At 59.0% G+C, this 21,355-nt stretch overlaps 1 protein-coding gene across 1 annotated transcript; it reads right to left on the bottom strand.

The window, feature by feature from the left end:
- Positions 1–1,269: 1,269 nt before the first annotated feature.
- On the bottom strand, positions 1,270–21,013 carry CRY2 (cryptochrome circadian regulator 2). The gene is made up of 12 exons (XM_031944003.1): positions 20,717–21,013; positions 14,150–14,258; positions 12,974–13,116; positions 12,074–12,258; positions 11,761–11,849; positions 10,750–10,890; positions 9,629–9,940; positions 9,304–9,455; positions 8,917–9,119; positions 8,601–8,690; positions 8,235–8,420; positions 1,270–3,052 (listed from the first exon to the last, which is right to left on the bottom strand). Exons 1-11 carry the CDS (start codon positions 20,947–20,949, stop codon positions 8,278–8,280), a joined length of 1,800 nt encoding a protein of 599 aa, XP_031799863.1. The 5' UTR covers positions 20,950–21,013; the 3' UTR covers positions 1,270–3,052; positions 8,235–8,277.
- Between the last annotated feature and the right edge of the window lie 342 nt (positions 21,014–21,355).

The following is a 21,355-nucleotide window of genomic DNA, read 5'->3' as shown; positions in this document are numbered from 1 at the left end:
CTCCTCGCTTGTAAAGTGAGAGCTGGACCAAGAGGTCCCTTCCGTCCCCAGACCTAGGATTTCTGTAGGACTCGAACCTTGTCCTTCTTTCTCTCTTCCTCCTGACACCGAGAGATCATGGAGCGAGCACAGCCCTCTGGCAAACTTACTTAACGGCAAGCTCCTGATCCCAGCACCCCGAGTCCTCCCCGTTTCGGCCTTACCCCAACCCACCCCCTTCAATCCCGCCTCTGCGCTGTCCCTGCTTTTGCTCCCGGTCTCCCCCCCGGAATGAACCGTCTCAGGGCCGCCCTTTTCCTTGTCTCGTTGCCACTTGGTTCTCGTCCTTTCCGCTCTCCGTTATGAGCTCCTTAGGCAGAGTCTGTCTTCCATCTTAGCTTGTGGCCCTTGTACAGTAGGTGCTCAATAAGCGTTTGCTGTCAGTGGCTACAGGTCGCCAGACGCTGGCTCCATAGCTGGGGCGGACCAAGAGCGGTCCCACCGGAAGCATCTGCAGGTGATGTTTCCCACGGCCGGGCAGCCCACCCCACTTTAGGCTCAGGTGAGCCCGTGATCGCATCGCCACGAAGATCAGGTGCTCCCGGGCTCCTTCTCAGCCTATGTGGGAAACAGCCACCATGGGTAGGAGCACATGGGGCTCAGGGCTTCTGGGAGGAACCAGCAGGTGAGGACTTCAGACTTCCCTTCCCCCAGGCCATTTAAGCCCCAGGATCCAAAGGAGGTGAGGACAAAAGGGAAGCTGGCCCGGGTCCGGTTCAGAAAGAGCTGCTGCTCAAAAGCAGTTCCCAGGCCAAGGGGCGGGAGCCCCATTTCTAACTGGACTCTGCTTGGCCGAACCAATCACCCCGGTGACCAGGAGGTGAGGGCTGGGCGGGCGCAGTTCCTGGGGCCACGGGCCCACGGCCAGCAGCTGTCCCAAAGGTGGCCGGGAGCTCTCCAGATGGGGGCTGGGATCCCCTCCCTGACGCTCCCAGGGGGCAGATCACGGCTGTGGCAAGATACCTGCCAGCCCAAAGGCCAGTGTCTACACTGGCTCGCCCAAACCCTGCCCCTCCCTGTGCTGCTGCTGGGCTCTCTGGGCTTCCAGGGACCTCTTTTCTGCCCCTTAGGGTCCAACAGCTTGGCTAATGGATCCTCTCCTGGGCCCGGGGACCTTGCCTCTCCTTGAGCCCCCAAGTCCAGCAAGCACGGTCCTCCGTGGCAGGAGTGAGCGCCCAGCCCGAGCCCACCCCACAGCTGACGGCACAGAGGGCACGGCCAGGTGCAGGCGGTTAGAAAACAAGACTGTATTTTACAGGCAGCCCGTGGGCAACACAACAGACCTTCCCAACCGTCAGGAGCTTCTGCAGTCTCTCCATACAGCGGGCCCGGGGCTGCCCGCGCCTCCCTCGGGATGACTCCGGGCAGAGCCCTGTGCAGCGGGTCCCAGAGGCTGGGCCCCAGAGGCCAGACCAAGGCAGGGGGAGGGAGAACTCCGACCAGGCCCACAGAGGCCCCTCCAAGCCCGGCTCCTCCTGCTCCAACGGCAACTTAGGCCGGGACAGGCCACAGCCGCCAATAAAAGGGAAGGGATGGGGGTGGGGGGTGGTTTGGTATCTGGGGGGGGGGGAAGCCAGCCATTATCTGACAAGCTAAAAACCAAGTCTGGACCCCAATTCATGTCCCCCCCCCAGGCCAGTCTGCTCAGGGGCAGCAGCCCCAGCACCGAGCTGGAGCCAGCAGGAGCTCGGGGCTCTCCTCAGTCCCACTGCTCTTGGCTCCGGACCCCCTGGGACAAAGTGCATTTCAAGGTCACAGCCGAATGTTCAGGGTACTCTTGGGACAAGAAGCTGGGGACACATCAAGAAGAAGGTGCCGGAGCCCCCTGAAGCTGGGGAGGGGAGATGGGGAGGCTGGGGGGAAAGGGGGGGCAGGGGGCGGAGCCAGGGAGGTGTCCCAGCGTGGCAGGAAGTGACACGAGGCCCGGGGCCAGCCTGGTGTCCCAGAACCATACAGGTGCACGGGCAGCCACGGCACAGCACAGGCGCGCACACACATACATACATGTACACACATCACACAGCACAGGCATGCACACTAACGCACACATACACGTTAGACACATATACAGAGAGCACACATGTACACACACACGGCACAGCACAGGCGCGCACACACATGTACACACGTCACACAGCACAGGTGCGCACACACACACACGCAGTCTCTTTCTGCAGCCGCGCCACAGGCTGGAGCAGGAAGGAAGACTTCTCGGGGTCCCTCACACTCTGTCTGCACCACGGTTTATCTCCGCCAGCCTCAGGCAGACCTTCAGCCCTTTAGGGGAGGTAGGAGGCTGGGGGTGGGGGCGATGATGGAGGTGGGGGGCCCTTGGACACCCCCAGAATTCGAGGCCTGGCCTCCCCTCGGTTGGTTTCCCCAGCCATCCCAGCACACTGACCGGTTCCCAGAAGGCCTTGGGGACCACAGCAGGGAGCACAGTTGGCCGAGCTGGCAGCCCCTGTTCAGTGGGGGGAGGGGAGGAGTGCAGGGTGCCACTGGGAGGACTCCCTTAAGAACCCACCCTGTGACTGGCTGAAGACCCCCACCCCGTTCCCCTTTAAGCTTATCTGGGTCCTAGGGGGGCAGGGTAGGTGGGACAGCTGGGCCCAGGGAGGGGCTCAGGCCCATTCCCCTTAGGCCTCAGGAGCTTGGGTAGTTGAAGAAGGGAGGACCCATGGGGGGCCAGGCCGGTGTTGGGCCCCCTGCCCCGGCTACAGTATCACGGTCTTCATGGGAGCGGAAGCGCAGGCCTGGCACCTTGACAGCAGCGACGGGCAGCTGGGCAAGCTCACCAACTGAACCACAAGCTCCAGCCGGTGGGGGGCACAGAGCCACAGTCCGGGGTGCCTAGGGTGGTACATCCGGGGGGAGGCTCCCTCCTCCCCACTGCCCACCGCATCCTGCACACAGACACAGGCACACACACTCTCTCTTCCCGGGGCACCGGCTTTCCCCGCAGTTCGTGGTCACCGGCAGCACGGCCTCTCTCTGCGTCTGCTCCGCTCTGCGGCTGGAAGGGAAAAAACCAATGAGCCTACATCCTGAGGTGGAGGAGCAGCCCCTCCACCAGTCATCCCCAATGTCCGCTGGCCCTGGCGCTATGGAAAAAGGGCGGCCGGTGGGGGGGGGGGCCGGGTCTGGAACCATGGGAGCCACGGCAAAACTGGCGTTACTGAGGTGCCGAGGGGCCGGCGGCCGTGACTCCCAGGTGGAGACGGCCCTCGGGAGGTGAGCTCCGAGTCACTGGTCGGGGGGCAAGGCAGCTGAGCCAGGTGAGCCTGTGTCCTCTGCGGGAGCATGGCCCTCAGGATGTGAACAGAAGAGGAGGCAAGGGAGGAGCCCCGAGAAAATGGGGCGAGAGATCTCCCAGGCATCTGGTTCCTTTTAACACAAGGGAGGCAGAAGCCCGGACACTTCTCCAGCACGGAATGGGACAGGCTGCACCCCCTTGCCCACACAGCACTTCCGATGCCCTTCTCAGTGCTCCCCAGGGCCCCAGTGCTCGGCCTGCTGAGGCTGGGGGTGAGGGGCCTGGGGGTGGCCCACAGGGTGGGCTTCGGGGCCTAGCCCAGAGCCTTCTGTGGGAGGCGCCAGGCCCAGGCCCAGGCTGGGGAGACAGAAGACCAGGGTTCTGCCCCTGACCACCAAGGCAAATGAGTCTTTTCTCTTTGGGCCTCAGTTTCCTTCGCAAGGTCCTGATTTTAGAATCCTACAGTCAAAATTCCCAGAAATTCCCCGAGTTTCAGACATGCTGGGACCTTGCGATCAGCAGGTCCCAAAGAGGCCATGAAAGGTCAATGCAGTTACCCCCAAGGGGGGAGAGAGAAGGGATGGGGGTGAGGCTTCTGGCTATCCTCAAAGGGGCTGCTCTGCAGAGAGAGGGAGGCAAACACTCAGTCCTCTTCTCCCCCCAAATGGTGAATAATGAGACAAATAATGAGAAAAATCTGCAAAAAGCCCGGGTATAATGGAATCAGGACAGTAAGCAGCTTTAGGGATTACAGGGAGCCAGCTGGAAGGAGGGCCTGTTCTTTTGGTTCACTGGGCAGAGCGCACTGAAAGCTCCCCCAGGGAAGAGGAAGTTAGGAACATCCATGCTGGAGAAGGTTCTGACCCAGAGTCTCAGGACACATCTTCTGCTAAGACTCATTTATAATGACCCCCATCAGTCCTTCCCACGGATGGCCACAGTCGTGACCTAGAAATAGCAGGCTCCCCAACGGGGAGCCGAGGGGACTCTCAAGGACTGGCTGCTTCACACCCGAATTATCTCAAGGGGAGTGCTGGTCAAGGTGAGGTCAGAGACACAAAGTGACTCCCTCAGAACGCCATAGCAGCTAAGTGGGAGAAGGGGGAGAGTTCAGGGGACCGGCACCCCCGTCTGCCCCTTCTGATGCATCAGTCCCCCTGTCTGCGGATCCAGCCACAGGGTGGGCTCTGACCGAGGGGCCAGTGATGCTTTAATTGGCACAAGACATGGTTTCGGGAGTCTATCTGCACAAGCCTCCTGGGAAGGACAGAGGCAGGCAGGCCGGCAGCTTATGGGTTGTCCCCATTTCACAAAGTGCTGAGAAGGTGGCGAGTGACTGTGCAGCCACAGGATCTAGTAAAGAAACATTAGACTTGGGGCAGGGAGAGACAAGTTGGCAAGTCTTTCTTGAAGGCAAGTCTCATGGAGCATTATGAGATGTAAAATGGATAATTTTATAGTACATCAAAAAGGGTTTGCACAAACAAAATCAATGCAGCCAAGATTCGAAGGAAAAGAGAAAGCTGGGAGAATTGTTTAATAGCAACAGTGTCTGTGATAAAGGCCTCGTTTCTCAAAGATATGGAGAATCGAGTCAAATTTATAGGAATACAAAGTATTCCCTAAGTGATACCCAGTCAAAGGATATGAACCAGCATAAATTAAAGCTACCAATAATCATACAAAAGTGCTCTAAATCACTACTAATTCAAGAAATGCTAATTAAACTCGGAGGCACCACCTCACACCTATCAGACTGGCTAATATGATAGAAAAAGAAACAAAAGTTGGAGAAGATGTGAAGAATTGGGACACTTGTACATTGTTGGTAGAGTTATGAACTGATTCAACTATTCTAGAGGGCAATTGATCCTATGCCCAAAGGGTAATCAAACTGTGTACAGACCCAGCAAATACCACTACTAGATCGGTATCCCAAAGAGATCATAAAAAAGGAAAAAATATTTTTCGACCATTTTCATCTGCAACCATTTTCACAGTGGCTAAGAACTGAAAACTGAGGGAATGCCCATCAATGAGGGAATGGCTGCACAAAATGTGATGGAACGTTATTGTGTCATAAGAAATGATGAAGAGGCAGGTTTCAGAAAAACCTGGAAAGGGTTATATGAGTTGAAATAAAGTAAAATGAGCAGAACCAAAAGAACACTGTGCACAATAACAGCAACACTGTTAGTTAGTCAATGACAGCTCTTTTCAGCAATACAACCCCAAAGGACTCGTGATGAAAAATGCTATGTTTCCAGAGAAAGAACTGATTCTGTCTTAAATCAGACCAAATCGTACTATTTCCCCCTATATTAGATATAATTTTTGTGTTTCTTCCTTTTTGGCCTGTTTTTTCCACATGTGGAACAATGTGTTTTCCATGACAGCACAAGTGTAACCTGTATCAATTTGGAACTTAAAAATTTTAAGTGAATGTTAACAATTGGAAAAAAAAATTATTTAAAAAAAAGACAACTCTTCACTCCAGGAGTTACTATCTGAGGTTGGGTTGCCTGGAAAGCAACAAGAACATTCCTCCTGCAGATCAAACTTGTACACAATACCGAGCAATCTTTCTATCCCTTCTTGGAGGGAATCACTCTCCCAGCTTAAAAGACATTCTCAGTGGCTCTGCAGGGCATTCAAGGCTGTCTCCCACATAGTTAGATATATCTCCTACACAAACCTTCCACTTACATCAGACCCATCCTGTCACTGTCCTCGAATGTGTCACAGTCATTCCCACCTCCGTACATTTTTCAGGCTACTTCCTTTCCTTATAACCAAATCTTGGATCAATTGTCAGAGAATCTGAGTTCAAACCCCAGCTTGCCTGCTTGTGTGAGAGAAGGCATCTCTGAGACTCTGGATCCTCATCTGGAAAAAAGCAATGTTGGGCCAGGTGCCCTCCAAGTTCCCCTGCAAGACTAAACCTGAGAGTCTCCTGTGTTGCAAAGTAAAACCCAGCCTGCGCGCGCTTTCTACTCTCAGGGCCCTGCCTGCTCGGCCTGTTTCCTGTTCTGGACCAGACACAGCAGCTTGTCTCAGAAGCTCTTCAGCATCCTCCTCCCCATCTCCTCCTCTTTCTCCTAGGTCTTCAATGACCACAGGAGGCTCCCCTTTCACAGAGGCTCAAAGTTGGAAGGGATGGGCAAGAGGCCATCTTACGGTTTGGACAAGAATCCCCCTCTACTACGTGCCCAGCAAGTGCTGACTTCTTTGCTTGAAGACCTCCTGAGGGCAAACTGCCATCTTCTCAGATCACCCATTCTAAGACTGGATAGAGCTGAGGAAGTTTGGACATGGAGCCCAAACGGGCCTCTTGACGTCCTCTATGACTCCTGGCTGTCTCCTCGGGGGCCCAGCAGAGCAAAGACTCTCCTTCCTCTTCCAGACAGCCCTTCGGCTACCTAACAGCTCCCACTAAGCCTCCAAGTCTCTTCTCCAGGCTACGCAGCTAAACAGGTAAAAGGCTAGAAAAATCCTGTCTCCAGACTCCTCTCATCCGTCTGTTCCTGTGGCATTTGGCCCACTCTGTCTCGTAGCATTTATTCTTTCCTGGGCACGTCCGGCACCATCCCAGCAGGATGTGCCCCTCCTAGCATGACACGGGACCCCGAGTCACAGCTCAGCAACTGGCTGCTGGCTCAGGGCATCGCTCAGTCGTGTCCAAAGCACCTGCTTGCCTCCCCCAGCTAGGGCAGCTCCCTGTCTCCCAACCAGGACAAGTTTCACCAGGCCTTCAATGCTCCCAGGACAATGCAGGACGACTCAAAACAATAAAGGATTTAGGAAAAGAACGGAGGGCAGGGAGCCCTGGGTGCCAAGCTGATGCTACCTCATGGGAAGGAAAGAAAAGAAAGAAGGAGTCGGCCGAGGAAAAAGAGGCTCTGAATGATATGGACGATGGCATCCTCAATTCAAGAATCGGAGAGAGACTAAGATGAGGAGACGGGTTTTGATGGGGCCTTTTTGGGGTGGGAAGCCCAAGGTGAAGAGGGAATTTTCTCCAAAAAAGGAGTCCAAAGAAAGGAGTTCCTGGTCCCTCTGAGATGGGTAAAAAATAATGCCAGGGAAATGGTATGACGCAAGTGTGCTACAAGCCCAGGGGGAATAACCTGATTCCCTGGGGTAACCCATCTGGGGGAAAAGAAAGCATGTTGGCAAAAATTCCAATGGGCACCCAGTTTTAAGGTTAGTTGTTTCCCATGGCTTAAGGAACAACAGAGGGGGGAAAAAAAGGGGAGAAGGGAGAAGGGGAGGAGGAGAAAGAGAAGGAGGAAGAGGAGAGGGGGAGGAGGACAGAAGGGGAGGAGGGAAGGGAGAAACAGGAGGAAGAAGAGAGGGGGAGGGGGCAAAGAGAAGGGAGAAGGGGAGGGAGAGAGAAGGGGAAGAGGAGGAGAAAGAAGAGAGGGGAAGGAGGACCAAGGGAAAGGGAGGAAGGAAGGAAAGAAGGGGAAGAGGGGGGAGAGGAGTGGAGGAGGGGACAAAGAAAAGGGGAGGAAGGAGAAAAGGAGAGGGGGACAAAGAGAAGGGGGAAGAGGAGAGGGGGAGAAAGGGAAAGGAGGAAAAGGGAAGGGGGAGGAGTGTTGCCTCAGGGAGCCTGTTTTATGCCATGAAGTCAGTCTCTCCTTCTGGTCTGCAAAGGCAGCACCCCCAGGCCCTGTGTGTGGTGCTCCCTCTCTTGGTCTTCCCTCCCCCTTTTACAGATTCAGCTCACTTTGAGGTGAGGAGGGATTAGGAAACTTTGCAGGCAAAGGGAGGAAGGGTTCTGATGTTTTTTCCTATTAGAAGCTCTGAAAATATCCAAAGTTAAAGGGATCTTAAATAACCCCCTGCAACTTGTGGAGGGTGGGGGTACAAGGAGGGTGGGGGCTCAGAGTCGTCCCCTGCCCGGCCCTCCCGGAGAAGGCCAAGGGTGCCCGGCACTCACCGTGTCCCTTCTTCTGCCGCCCTCCAGCTGGTGCCCCTCACTCTCACACATCTCTGCCCACCAGCTCTGGTCCGGGCACTGCCACCATCACACGGGCCCGTTTGCCGTGCTCCCCTCCACAAGCCTCGTCCGGGGTCTCGTGTTTGCGTTTAGGGGACGCTGGGGGGCAGGGTGGGACCTTTGGGCCTGCAATGAAAGGAGAGCTGAGCTCTGTGGGCAGTGGAGAGACCGAGGCGGAAAAGGACAAGCAAGAGAAGGGGGAAGTAAAGGCCTCTCCGGGCACCAGCACAGCCAGGCCCCAGCTGTGCCCCCGGGAGGAGCCGCCACAGTGGCTTTGCCAGGCTGACTCGGGGTGCCGCGGCTCACCTGCGCTGCTAAGGCCCGGCTGGCCCACGCTTGCTTCCACCATGGGGCTGCTGAGGTCTTCCATGCAGGACGGGACAGAGGCCAGTAAACCTGAGGAGGGTTTGGCACAGGGAAGGGTGAGATGGGGGGAGGAAGACCAGATGGAACTCTGAAGCTGCACCCCCACCAAAGTGGGGCTTGGGAAGGCTCAGCGTCAGGGTGGCCCCTCTGCCCCCCGGAGCCCAGCTCTCCTCACCCTCCCTGGGGCTCAGAGAGAGGCTGCGGCTGGCCCCTCCGGCCAGGGACAGGCTCGGCCCACCACGGGACCCGCACTCACAGAGGCCTCGGTAACGCGACAGCTGCTGGTAGATCTGCTTCATGCGCTCAATGTTGAGCCGGCTGGTCTCTGCGTGGTTGACCATGGGCTTGGGGTAGTCCACCCCGATGATGCACTTGGCCGCCTTCTGCACAGACTCGGGGGCGTTCCAGGGCTCGTAGATGTAGCGCGAGGGGAAGCCCTTCAGCTGGGGGAGGTATCGCCTACAATGCACACAGGGCCCGGCTCGCTCACACTCCACAACCCCCCCCCCCCCCCCCCCCCCCCCCCCCCCCCCCCCCCAGCTCCCTCAAAATCCCCATGGCCCTCCACCCTCGCTCACACTCCCCATGCCCCCACCCACCCGCTCGTGTTCTACAAGAATCCCCAGCACTTTCTCTCCCCCACCTGACGTAGTCTCCACTGGGGTCTGTGCGGCGACCAAAGCCCACCGGGCAGTAGCAGTGGAAGAACTGCTGGAAGAAGGCGCTGCAGGACAGCCACATCCAGCTCCCTGCATTCACACTGAAGTCTGCATCCAGGAGCAGCTCATCAAACACCTAAGGGAGGAGGAGACTGAGGAAATCAGGGTGAGTGGGGGAGGCGTCTTCCCGAAGCTCAAGGACTAGCAGAGCTAGAGCTGGAACCCAGGTCCCCTGCGGGGGCTTCTGGGAAGTGCCTCCCCTGCCCCGCTGGGTCCACCTGCCCGGTCCTGGCTGTGGGAGACACTCACCCGGACGCCGCTCTCCCAGCTGACCCAGAGGTCTCCGCGGGTCAGGAAGCAGGCCACCGCGTGCCGCGCCAGGTGGTGGATCCAGCCCTCCTGCCGAAGCTGGGTCATGATGGCGTCGATCCAGGGGAAGCCGGTTTTGCCCTCGGCCCACTTGGCCAGGGCTTCCGGGTTGCGGTCCCAGGGGATCTGGATGCAGATGGGGTTTCCCTCCATCCGGTCAAACTTGGGGTTGTTGGTTGCCGCGGTGTAGAAAAACTCGCGCCAAAGGAGCTGGCCGTACAGAGACAGGGGCGGTGTGTTATTCCTCTTGACCTGAAGGGAGAAGGGAAAGCCCCGGTCGTTGGCCCTCTGTCCAACCCTTGGCTTAAGGCCCTGCTGTGGGGGGAGTTTGGGGGCCGCTGCCAGTCTGAACACAGGGAGAGGGCCTGTACTGCGCCCGGCTCTCAGCTCTGCTCCTCCTGACCTGGGATGAGCCAGATCAGATGACGTCCTTCCCTGGGTCTTGGTTTTCCTTCTCTTAGAGGAGGGTGGGCTCGATTCTTAGCCCGAAGTCCTGGGGCCTTACGCAGCCCTGGAGGCCCCCCTGGAGCAATGGCCCAATGCCAAGGGCCACAGCTCCAGGCCCCGCCAGAGGGGACAGGGCAGCAGCTGGAACGGGCAGGGGGTCAGGAGGTCCCTGCTCGCAAGGTCAGACTCAGGCCCCCTGTCTCTCTTCCTTTCTACATACGAACAAGACTCAACCTCTGAAACTTGGTGAAGGAAGCCCACGAGGCTTCTGGGTCTGGGAAGCAGGCAGCCCACAGTTAAATAAGTACACTGCTGCCCAAAATGACTGGTCACTGGCTGTAAAGTCAGCAAGGACCTGCAGACCCCAACCCCTCATCTACAGCCAAGGAAGCTGAGGCACCCGAAGGGCAGAGTGGGACACCTGTGGGGGCGGCTGCATCACGCTGCCCATCGATCTGCTTCCGAGGCTGGGACGGCTCCCGATAGTCCCAACCCAAGGGAACTGAGGCCAAATCCTGCTGACCGGCCGCCACTGCCTCTGAGCCCTTCTCCTTAGGGCCAGGGGGCTGGGAGCTAGGCCGGGTTCCATAGGGGGCTGGGGCAGGGGCCTTCACCTTCTTGTACAGCTCCCAGAGGCGGTAGTAGAAGAGGCGGCAGGAGAGGCACCCGAAGCGCAGGTAGGGGCTGAGGCCCGTGGGGCTGGCCAGCAGTGAGGTGGCGTTCATCCGCGGCCTCTCATAGTTGGCGACCCAGGCCTGAAAGAGAAGAAGGAAGACAAGGAGCCTCCCCCCTCCTCCGCGGCAGCAATGCCAGCCAGACCCTCCAGCCTCAACCCTTCAAGGAGCCCCCTGGCCAGAGCCTGGCCTTCCTTGTGAGCGGGCTGTAGTCTGGGCTGGAGAACCTCTAGGAGGCGGGGGCCGAGCCACTGACAGGACGCTCTCAAGTCCCCCCCAAAGAGCATGAGGGCCCTGTGCCCCAGGGGCAGCTGACAGGCAGCCAAGCCACCTTTTTCACCTCTGATGAGACTCATGGCCTTGAACAGGCCAGAGGCTGACCTTGGGCTCCTCCTCGCTTGTGCGAAGAGATCCCAGAGGTCCCGGGGTAAGGGAGGCTCAGCCCCTGAAGTGTGACATTTGCGCCTCTCTCATCTTTCTGGGTCTCGCTCATCCCACCAGTCTGGAACCAGTGCTCCTCCTGCCTGTCTCAGGTCGGCCCAGCCCAACCTGACTGGAGTCAGAAGGTCCCGTGGCTGCCCAGGGGCTGGGCCCCGGCGGGGAGGACTGAGCGACATCACTAGGGCAAGGGCAGCCCTCAGCAAGTTGGAGCAGAGGCGGAAGGCGGGGGGGGGGGGGGGGGGGGCCAGGGCCACAGGCTCCCCCAGGGACACGCCCCCTCCTGTGCCGGAGGACTCGGGGGCAGCTGGGCGCTGCCCCTAGTGCTCATGTGGCTCCCGCTCACAAAGCCCTGTTGTCACAGCCATGGCTCAGCACGTCCCCCATTTCACTGAGAAGACCGAGGCAGAGACCGAGGGCGAGGCGAACCAGAATCTGGGGGCCATGTTGTCCCTGGGACGTCCCAAAGCTCCTGCAGGGGCAACCCACCTTTCCCCGAGAGGGGCTTCCTACCTTCCTTTCCAGGTGTTTGTCCAGTCGGGCCAGAGCTTCCGTCTCCCCTCCTTGCCAAACAGCCGGGCCCAGTCCGTCGGTGGGGAACCCTGGCAGAGGAGAGCCGAGTCAAAGGGACGCAGGTGGGTCTCCCCAAGGAGGAGGGCGCCACCCCCGGGCTGCCCCTCTCCGGGCTGTGGCTCTCCCTGGGCCCAGCTTCCCTCCTCCTGCCCCTGCGGCCCCGTCCCCAGACCCACGGCTCCAGCTTGGCGAGGTCCCCATCTTAGGGCCAGCAACCCCGGCAAGGAGCCTGGGCCCTGAGAGAGAGGCCTACCGAGCTCCTCGAGGGAAGGGACGCCGTAGGCCTCGTCATGGTCCTCCCGGATCTCAGCCTGGCACCGCTCCATCTGCTGGCGCGTCACGCCGCTCACGGGCTTTCTAGGCAGCTCCATGCGGCTGATGATGGCCTGGAAGCGCTTGTAGGTGAGGGGCGGTTTCTGCCCATTCAGCTCAATGATCCTGCGGATCCCAAAGGACACCCGGCATCACTCATGCAGCAGGGCCAGCCTGCTCGCCCCAACGACAACCCCCCACAGGCCCGAAGGCTCCTGTCCCTCAGTGGCTGCCGCGGCACCCTTTTACAGGGGGGGAAACTGAGGCACCGACGGGCAGCCTGCCAAAGCGGGCACCGAGCCAGTTCCGGGCGCCCAGCCTGAGCTGCCGAGAGAACAGAAGGCCGGCCAGAGGAGGTCCGCCCTCCCGGGCAGGCCCCCCCCCCCCCCCCCCCCCCCCCCCCCCCCCCCCCACCGCGCCCCTGGGAGCCCCGGCCCCAGCCGGCAGGGAGATCCTTAGGAGCGCTTCTCCCCCCGCGCTCCCGGGGGGCGGCCGTAGCCTCGGGGTGCCAGGGATGCCTCCTTCCGTCCGGAAGCCTCATGTTTGGGAGCTCCGAGGGGGGGGCCGCCCCTGCCCAGAGCCAGACTCCCTGCCCTGCAGATGCTGCAAGCCCGGACTGGGAAAGCCTGTGGGCGGGGGCTCGGGCCCCACCCCCTCACGTGGCAGGGGGAGGGGCGCCACGCTCGCGGCTCCAGCGGCCCCTGCTCACGCGCGGAGCTGCGTGAGGCGGCTTCCCGGCAGCCGCCACCAGGGGGGGTCCTGGGCTAAGTCCGCGGCCGGCCCGAGCCGGGGCCCCCCCCTCCCCAGCCCCCCCTCCCAGCGCCCCCCGCGCGGCCCGCACCTGTCCAGGTCATAGAGCGTATGGGAGTTCTCCGTCACCACCTCCACGCCGGCCTCCTTGGCCATCTTCACGATGGCCGCGTCCCGCTCTCTCCCGAAGGGCTCCGAGTCGTATTCGAAGGTCAGCCGGGTCACGGCCCATTCCTGGGGAGAAGTGTCCGCTAGGCCGGGCTGGGGGCCCCGCCCCAAGCAGGGGCGGCTCTGGGGGGGGCCCAGTCAGCGCGCTGACCCCCCCCCCCCAGCTCGGCAGACCCCCTCCCCGGGGGCACACCCGTTTCCCTGGCAGGCTTAAGCAGGGCCATGGTTCCCGGTTTCCACAGCAACCTCCCGAGGCCACTGGCAAGCTAACCCATCCCGCCAGGCGCGAATTTAGGCCTGGCGGGCCGGAGCCCCAGCAGCGGCCGCTGGTCAGTGAGCCTGATGGCCGCCCCTCCGACTCTCCGGGCAGCTCGGCGGGGCGGGTGCCGAGGGCCCCAGAGCCCGCCCCTGCGCAGGCAGCCACCCCCTAAAATCAGGGTCCTCCATGTCTTCCCTCCCGCCAGGCCAGAGGCGGTTCAGCTCCGAGCAAGGCCGCAAGCCTCCACCTAGAGCTGGAGTGTGAACCGGCCAGGAGGCCTTGGGACACGACCCGGGGGGCCATGGCCAGGGAAAGCCCCGGAACCCCGGCCCAGGCTTGGGCTGCTCAGGGGGGGCAGAGCGCGCTATCCCAGAATGCCCTGCTTTGAGGGCTGGCTCCCTCCTCCAAGCAGGGGAAAGCAGTGGGCCTGGCCCCTTAGCAAAGAGCTGGATGCAGCAGGAGTCGCGGCCGCCGCTGTGCACGAGGCAGGCCCTCGCTCAGGAGGGCAGAGGTTCCTCTCACCCCAATAATCTGGCCGGGCCCGTCCTTCATCCAGCCTGGCTGGCTTGGAAAGGAAGCCACAGCCCACTAGCTGGGCTGTGTCTGGGCTGGATGAAAAGCCTTTCTAAGGAGAACCCGTCTCCTGGGACTTCTCAGCGCTCTCCCCAACCTGCCGGAGCTCCCCTCACTCGGCCTTCATCCTGCCAGCCCAGGTCAGGTCTCCCACTCCCTGAGCACCCCGGGGAGTCTGGGGGAGCCCCCAGAAAGCTGGAAAGGGGGGACGAGCTGCCCAGGGCAGAATCTCAAGTTGGATTTCTCTCACCACCTACAAACCCTTACCTTGAAGAGTCTTGGGAACACATCAGTCGGTTGTCCTCGCACTACAAAGAGGCGAGAGTTCAGTTTCCTTAAGCTGATGTCCAGGTCTTCCAGGGACTGGAGGAGGAACCTGCAGGATTGAAGCAAGATTAGTGACATGAGACAAACAAAAGCAGTTCTCTGCATGAACAAAAGTTTGTGGTTAGGTTTTTTTTTTTTTTTTAACATCACCTTAACTTCCCTCCTCTCCCTTGCCCAGAAAACCATCTCTTGTACCAAAAAGAGAAAAAGAAAATACAAGAAAGCAGCAGAGCACGAGCTGGGCCCCCAGGGCCAGGAAAAGGAGGGAGCTTCATTTCTGGAGCACCGGTGGTCCCGGAGGTCACACAGCACCTCTGGGGGACTGCTTCCTTCTCGTCCCGGTCGGTGCCGTTATTTTTCTGACTTCATCTAAGTCTCCCAGGCTTCTTGGAACCCCTCAGAGTCACCACTTCTCCTGTTGCAATCAGTCCATCACGTACCACAGCTTGTTTAGCCACTCCCCAACCGACAGGCATCCATCTCATTTCCAACCCTGAGATCTTTGAGTCAAAAGGTTTGGAGAAATTAGTGATTTTTCTCTCTCCAGATGAGAAGGCCTGGGCCTGCGGACCACAGAGCCCACAATGACAGCGGCCTTCTGCTGGGTAGTACGCACAGAGGGCCGGACAGCTGGACTTCACCACATCCTGGTCATGTGACCCTGGCCAAGTCCTTCATCTCCTTTATTGAACAGCTTCATGCTGGGAGTCTGGAAGACCTAAATTTGAATCTTTTCTCAGATGGTAACTGTGAGATCCTGGGCAGCAAGTTGCTTAACTTCTCAGCCTCAGTTTCTTCATCTATAAAATGGGGATAACTTATCTTACAGAATATTTTGAGGATCTGAAGAGATGATGCATGTGAAGCACCTTGCAAACTTGCAAGCTTCGGAGCATCACAGAAACACTGGTTATTTGTCATCAAACTGTCAGGGTAATTTTTTAGAAATTGGTTCCACCCGTTTCCCGTTGTTGGCTCAGCAATGACCCCTGCATACTGACAAGCCCAGCAGGTCAAACTGAGCCCTTTTCTCCGGCCTTCCGTGGAGGCTGCTCTGTGTACAGAGAGCCTCAGAGTAGAGGAAGAAGCCTTTGCTGCTGTCCTTAAGCTGGCAGCTTCTGTCTCGTCCAGGGGACTTGCAGAGGCTGCCGTCACTTCTGTACTTGTCCTTTTGCTGTGCTGCCAGGTGGTTTCTGTAAACCAGAACGCTTTCACTCTATTTCTCAGAAAAACCTAAATCTGGCTGTGGTGAAACCATTAGCTCTCAGGCACTCTGACTCTAAAGCCCATTCCTGATGTCTGTCTGTCCTGGAAACCCCATCATGGCTCCATCAGGAAGACTTTGGGGACTTTTATTCACTTGTAGGCGACCGCCCCCTAGTTTGTGTCCCTACGGTTCCAACATTCTAACGGGCACCAAGACAGGGAGGGCAGCAGTGTCTTCTCCACATGTGGACACTTCCACGCTGCCCACGATGGGACCCGGCCTATCGTTGCATGGGGCGGGAGGGAGGAGTGTCCCCAGCTGACACCCTCCAAGGCTGCAGCTGACGTCCACTGCCGGGCGGCTGCACGGTCCCAAACATCGTGTCAGGGACTGTCCTGGGAAGAGCGGAAGGGCAGGGATCAGCCTGACAGAAATGAAAGCTTGTGTGAGTCTGGAAAAGCCGATGCCTTCAGCAATGGAAAGCCGAAGCAAGAATGAGCCACTTTTGTGCCATCACTGTGCCCTGAGGAAGTGAGGATGGCCCCTGGTGATGACCTGTGGGGCCCTGGTGGGAATTTACATTCTAGGCCATGAGGCAATGTCTCGGGGGTAGAGGGAGGCTAAGCTGCCCCCAGAAGACAACCCCATACATAAACAGAGAACTAGACCCTTCAGAGGCCAGCGGTGCCTCCTGAGGACTCCCTTGTGCCCAGTGTGGTCCATTCCCCTGTGGGCAGCTGGGTAGCTGCCAGCAAGTTTACCCCTTACAGCCTTCTCCAAACCAGGTCCTTCCAGCTCCTTCTAGGAATCCCTCCCTATGTTGCTTGTCCTTTTCTGGCCACTCTGGTTTATCAGCAGTCTGCTAAATGTGGCCTTCTGGGCTTTCCACAGCCACCAGAGGCTGCTCTGGCTGCTTGTGGGCTTAAGGCTGCAAGCTATCACTGCCACAGAACCTTCGATTCCCAGTCCGCCGCTCCATTTTACAGATGAGGAAAGTTAAGTGACTAACCTAAAGGCATATAGAAGTCAACGGCTGAGTTCTCTGCCTCCCGATCCTGCAACGTCTCCCCCCTGCTTCTCCTGCTCATCCTACTTACTTTAATGTTTAAGGCTATGATGCCTTCTCCGCCCCCCCCCCCCCCCCCCCCCACAGGTGGCCCTCTGTGGCAGTTATGAGTTTGGTGGCTAAATTAATTTATTGCCCAGTGTCTGGCCAGTCTGTCTCTGAACTGAGAAGGGTCAAGGCTGGAAAGCAGACCCACTTTCTGTTGCTTGGTCCCTAAGTGAAAGTGACCCTGCTAGGACTTGCTGCACCCCTAAAATCCAAGAATTATATTCCTATTGGGATGAGGCAATAAAGAATGTCTTGGGGGAGAACACCTAGAAAATGGGTCCTTTTCTTGGGATGACTTGGTATGGAGGGCAGCCTTACGTGGGTGAGGGTCTAAGACAAGTGTAATGGGATGGTGACGGGTCAGAGGGCTGGCTGGAAAAAGCAAGGCTCTCGAGAAGAGCCTGGCCTAGGCAGGAAGACCATGGGAAAGGTGGTGGGGCCCATGTTGGGCCTCCTCTGGCAGGACAAGGAGCCAGCCTGAAGCCGGGCCTGAGGGAAACTGGTTAACAAAGAGAGCTCTTCACTCCTGGAAGTCTTTAACTGCAGATTGAAGGCCTGTGTGATTTGGGGGGGGGGGGGGGGGGGGGGGGGGGGGGGGGGGGGGGGGAGAGAGAATTATTATTGACCAGGGGCAGGATCAAATACTCTCAGATCCTTCTACCCGGAGGCTCTGGGACCTTTGATTTAAGCTCCAGAAAACAGAGCTGGAAGCGGGCTCCTCCAAAACATTCCAGCCCCCAAACCCACATTCACCTCTTTAGTGTCTGGGCAGAGCCAGGGACTCTTGGGATGAGCATCGGGCCTGCTCCCTGAGTTATCCCCTGCTGCTCTCCAGGGGAGCCAGCCTCCAAGAACCTTACCTGGGCAGGAGGGTTTTTTATCAGAAAATGTCACCGCTTTGCTCAGTGCCCACAGAGCACCTGTCCTGCAGCCATTTTTAATCTGCAGCATACATTTTGCCTGCCTGATTTGTTTCATTCTGATTCTCATCATTAACATCAAGCTTCCTCTCCACCTACTTTCCCTGGTTTCCTTTTTTACTGAAACCTTTCCAAGCTCTCTTAATTCTAGAGGATGACCTCTGTTAATTATTTCCTATTTATCTCGTATCTCTCTCACTTTGTACATATTTGTCTGCATTTGTCTCCCTCATTAGCCTGGTGCTTCCCAATGCTCTTTTTTGCATCTTTTGTAGCCCCAGAGCGTAGCACAATATTCAGTATACAGCAGGTGCCTGATAAATGTTCAGAATGATTCATCTTTTAGGGAGACACGGCGCCCTTTGTCTGTCCTTCTGAGAGGGGGCGCCCCCTCGCCAGGCTCCATGTGCTGTGCTAGTGTTACAGAGGAAGTCCAGGCAGAGGCCCAGCTGAATTTCTTTGTTCTCCGGGTCCCCCTGAAGGCAGAGGCCTTGGGCTGGTCAGCCTGGCTGTGGGCACAGGACCCCCCGCCTGGGGGAGGCAGCAGCCCCGACCCTAGCTGAGAGCAGAAGCCCTGCCTCCAGAGCAGTCGGCTCTGCATAACATCAGGCTGAGCTGGAGCCCAGCCAGCCCTGGCAGACAAGGACCTTCTTGCATCAGATATAAACAGAGGCCTTTCCTGCAGTCCCACCCAGCTCTCATTCTCTCTCAGTGGGAGGAGGAAGAAAATAAAAGGCCCCGGCCTGCCTTTCCTGGCCTTCTGAGCGAATCTCCCCAAAGCAAAGCTTTAATTCAGAGTTCCCTGACTAGCTGGGAATCCCAGCACAGCCGGCTGGGTCTGTGGAACAGACCGCAGGAGAGCCACCATCCCGGCCACAGGTACACACACAAGCAGGGGCCGGGTGGTGGGAGGGTCAGGGATGCCAGAGGTCCATGGCCAAACTGAAGACCGACCCCTCCTTTATGGACAAGGATGCAAGGGACGAATGAGACCTTGCCAGGTCCAGTCACTTCTAGCCCAAGTCCTTGGCAAAGAGGACTCCCCTTATAAAATGACTGGAAGTCCGTACTTGCTCTTTGTAAGAGGGTGTAGAGTCTGCTTTTGTGCAGTGGAGGCTTTTTAGGGTCCGGTCCTTGCCCTTGGCCAGCCTTCCATCATCACACGGGCCTCAGCTGGCTGCTTATGTGGGGCACAAAGACACTGGAAAGCAGCACTTTTCCAGTAGGATCAGGTTTCTGGTCTGTGTTGTATGTGTTATTACCCCAATAGGAAGGGTATCTAGGGCCTAGGGGCTGAATCTTTTGCACTTATAAAAAGCTTTCCTTGCTTCTAATTTAGAAAGGTGAGGATGGAGATTGCCCCCCCCCCCCCCATGGACAAATGGAAAAACAGAACCTTGAAAGCAGAAGGATCAAGTGACTTTCTGGGGCATTTGTTAGAAAAAACAGGGCATCCCTCACGAATGTGCTCAGCTCTGCCCTGTGCTACATAACATCCCAGGCAACACCCATCAATTGCCAGGCAGCTGCACGGGTGCTGGAGTCTGACTGCGCAAGTGGGTGCATTCTGGCTGGTGCGTGCCAGGCCATCTGCAAGTGGCCAAGTGGCTTGGGGGGGGGAGGGGAATGCCTCCTTGTGGTCCTGCCCTGCTGCCTCCACGGGGGAGGAGTCCTTTAGCTCCCCAGCCTTAGGCTAGCCTATTCCCCCGTTTTAGGCTGCTGCACCTTCGGTTCTGTCCTCCTGGGCCACTCCCTACCAGGCCTGGAAAAGCTGCCCCTGGGCAGGGCATGAGGGCTCAGAACTAGTCCCACAACATACAAGCCTGATGCCCGTGGCTCGCTGTGGCACACGAACATTCATGGCCAGTGCCCAAATCCTGCCACTCAGTGCTCCTGCCAAGTTCAAATGCAATTAGGAACCGGCACTTTTCAGGGAACAGCACGGTCCTGTCCAATCTCCATTAAATACCGCGGCCGGGGAGGCTGTGGCTCTGGCCTCTGGACCTCTGGGCCCTGTTCCGAGCGATGAGAGGAGTCCATCCCCATGAGTCAGGAAGTGCCCCATAAAATGGTAAGGAGAGGAGCAGCTGCAAGACAGGCTCTCGGCTTGGCCCAGCGGGAGTGCTGCCCCCGGAGGACGCACAGAGACAGGCCCGGCTCCGATTCGGTTTCTAATTAAAACAGATGCTGGGGGGAGGGGCAGTGATGCTGATCCCGATGCCGGGCGCGTCATCTGCTCTCTGAGGTCATGAGTTTAACATCCCGGGCACTATTTATGGAAAGTGGGACACAAGCGCGGGGAGCGCCGCCGGGGCACCCAGCTTCGAGGGGCACGGCTCCCCACCAAGGGGGCACACGGGGCCATTAAGCGGCCCCAGGGTCAGAAGCTGCAGCCAGACACGGGGGGAGGGAGCCACTAATGGAGCCACCGGGGCAAGTGCAAACAGCACGTCCTGCCGCAGTTCCGAGAGCCCCGGGGACACGGTGTCTCAAACCTGGCTAGTAAACACGAGCTATCATGTGTCCGGCCCTTGGAGGGCCTGTCCCGTCCTCTCTGGAATATCAGCCAACTCCCGACTGACTCGGCGTGGGGGTGGCCGCTCCCTACATGAGAAAGGGAGAAGCCAGCCCAGTGACAGACCGGGCAACAACGGGGAGGGGGAGAAGGAGGGTAACTCAGGAAGCCGGGGATCTAGCAAGGGCCTGCCCAGGCAAGTGCCGCAAGGATGGGGGGCTACGCTTGGAAGCCCAGCCCCCACTGATCCCAGCTCCAGCTCACACCGGCGGGCCGCGGTCTGTGAGGCTCGGCCAGCCCTTTCTTCCCAGAGACCCCAACTCACCTTCCACCCCCACCTCCCTAACACCCCTCAGACCCTTCTCAGGCCAGCTCGGCCCGGGCGGAAGGGTTTGGCCAGATGCCCGCTCTGAACCCTGTCCCTAAATCCCCCTCCCCCGCGCTGACACCTCCCTCCTTTCCCTCTCCTCCGGGAAGCCTCGCCCCCCGCCCAGTCCTTGCCCTGTCCCTCCCACTCCTCCCTCTTCCAATAGATCAATGTCCGTAAAGGGCCTGGCGCGGTATCTGGCACACAGGAGGCGCCTAAAAGCGCCCCCCCCCCGTTCTCCCCTCCCCCCCCCGTCCCCTCCCGCCTCGCTCCAGGGGGTTCCCGCGCTAGCTCCCGTCCCTCCGGCGTCTCCCCTCGCAGCCTCTCTCGCCCCCTCCCCGCCGCGGGCCTCTCCCCTGCGCCGCCCGACAGCCCCGGCCTCACCTCCAGCGGTTGATGCCCACCGAGGACGAGGCCGCGAACCACGGGTCGAGGATGTAGACGCATCGCACGCAGCGCGCCCCGCGCAGGGCCGCCTGCAGCGCCGGGTTGTCGTGCAGCCGCAGCCCCTTGCGGAACCAGTGCACCGAAGAAGCGCCTTCCGCCGGGGCCGGGGCCGGGGCCGGGGCCGGGGCCGGGGCCGCGGCCGTCACCGTCACCACAGCAGTCGCCGCCATCACCGCCCGGACTGCGGCCGGCGCCGCCGCTCCGCCCAGCTTGGGCCCTTAGGCCACGCCCCCTCTCGGAACCTCCACCAGTAATCTCTTTTCTATGTTTTTCTGCCCGCTCCGCGGCTCTCAGAGCGCCCGTTCTACTGGCTCGGAGCTTTCCGTGAGTTGATTGGCCCAGAGGCCCGGGGCAAGTCCCGCCCACTCACGTTCCCACCATGTGTGTCGGTCCAGGCAGGGGGAGGGGCACGCGGGTGGGGCGGCGGTGACGCACTGCGCCTGCGTGAGCCGGCTTTCCGGGGCTTTCGGGCTGCGTATGCTTTCCGTTTTCCACTCTGACTAGCCAGGGAAGCATCCGGCCCCGGGCTAGCCTGGGCTGCGCGGACACGCGTGCTCCTGCCTTCGCGAGAATGCG

The sequence above is a fragment of the Sarcophilus harrisii genome, chromosome 6 (genome assembly GCF_902635505.1).
Source record: "Sarcophilus harrisii chromosome 6, mSarHar1.11, whole genome shotgun sequence".
Classification (NCBI taxonomy): domain Eukaryota; kingdom Metazoa; phylum Chordata; class Mammalia; order Dasyuromorphia; family Dasyuridae; genus Sarcophilus; species Sarcophilus harrisii.
The sequence above is the reverse complement of the archived record's forward strand: the minus strand, read 5'-3'. Positions and strand labels throughout refer to the sequence as shown.

What these genes read in the sequence shown, in the direction of transcription:
- CRY2 (XM_031944003.1), bottom strand. Translation starts at nt 20,949, where the DNA reads ATGGCGGCGACTGCTGTGGTGACGGTGACGGCCGCGGCCCCGGCCCCG. An exon ending in TGTTCCCAAGACTCTTCAAG is followed by an intron (nt 13,117 to 14,149) that starts GTAAGGGTTTGT and finishes ACTTCTCCCCAG; the next exon opens with GAATGGGCCGTGACCCGGCT. An exon ending in ACGCTCTATGACCTGGACAG is followed by an intron (nt 12,259 to 12,973) that starts GTGCGGGCCGCG and finishes TGGGATCCGCAG; the next exon opens with GATCATTGAGCTGAATGGGC.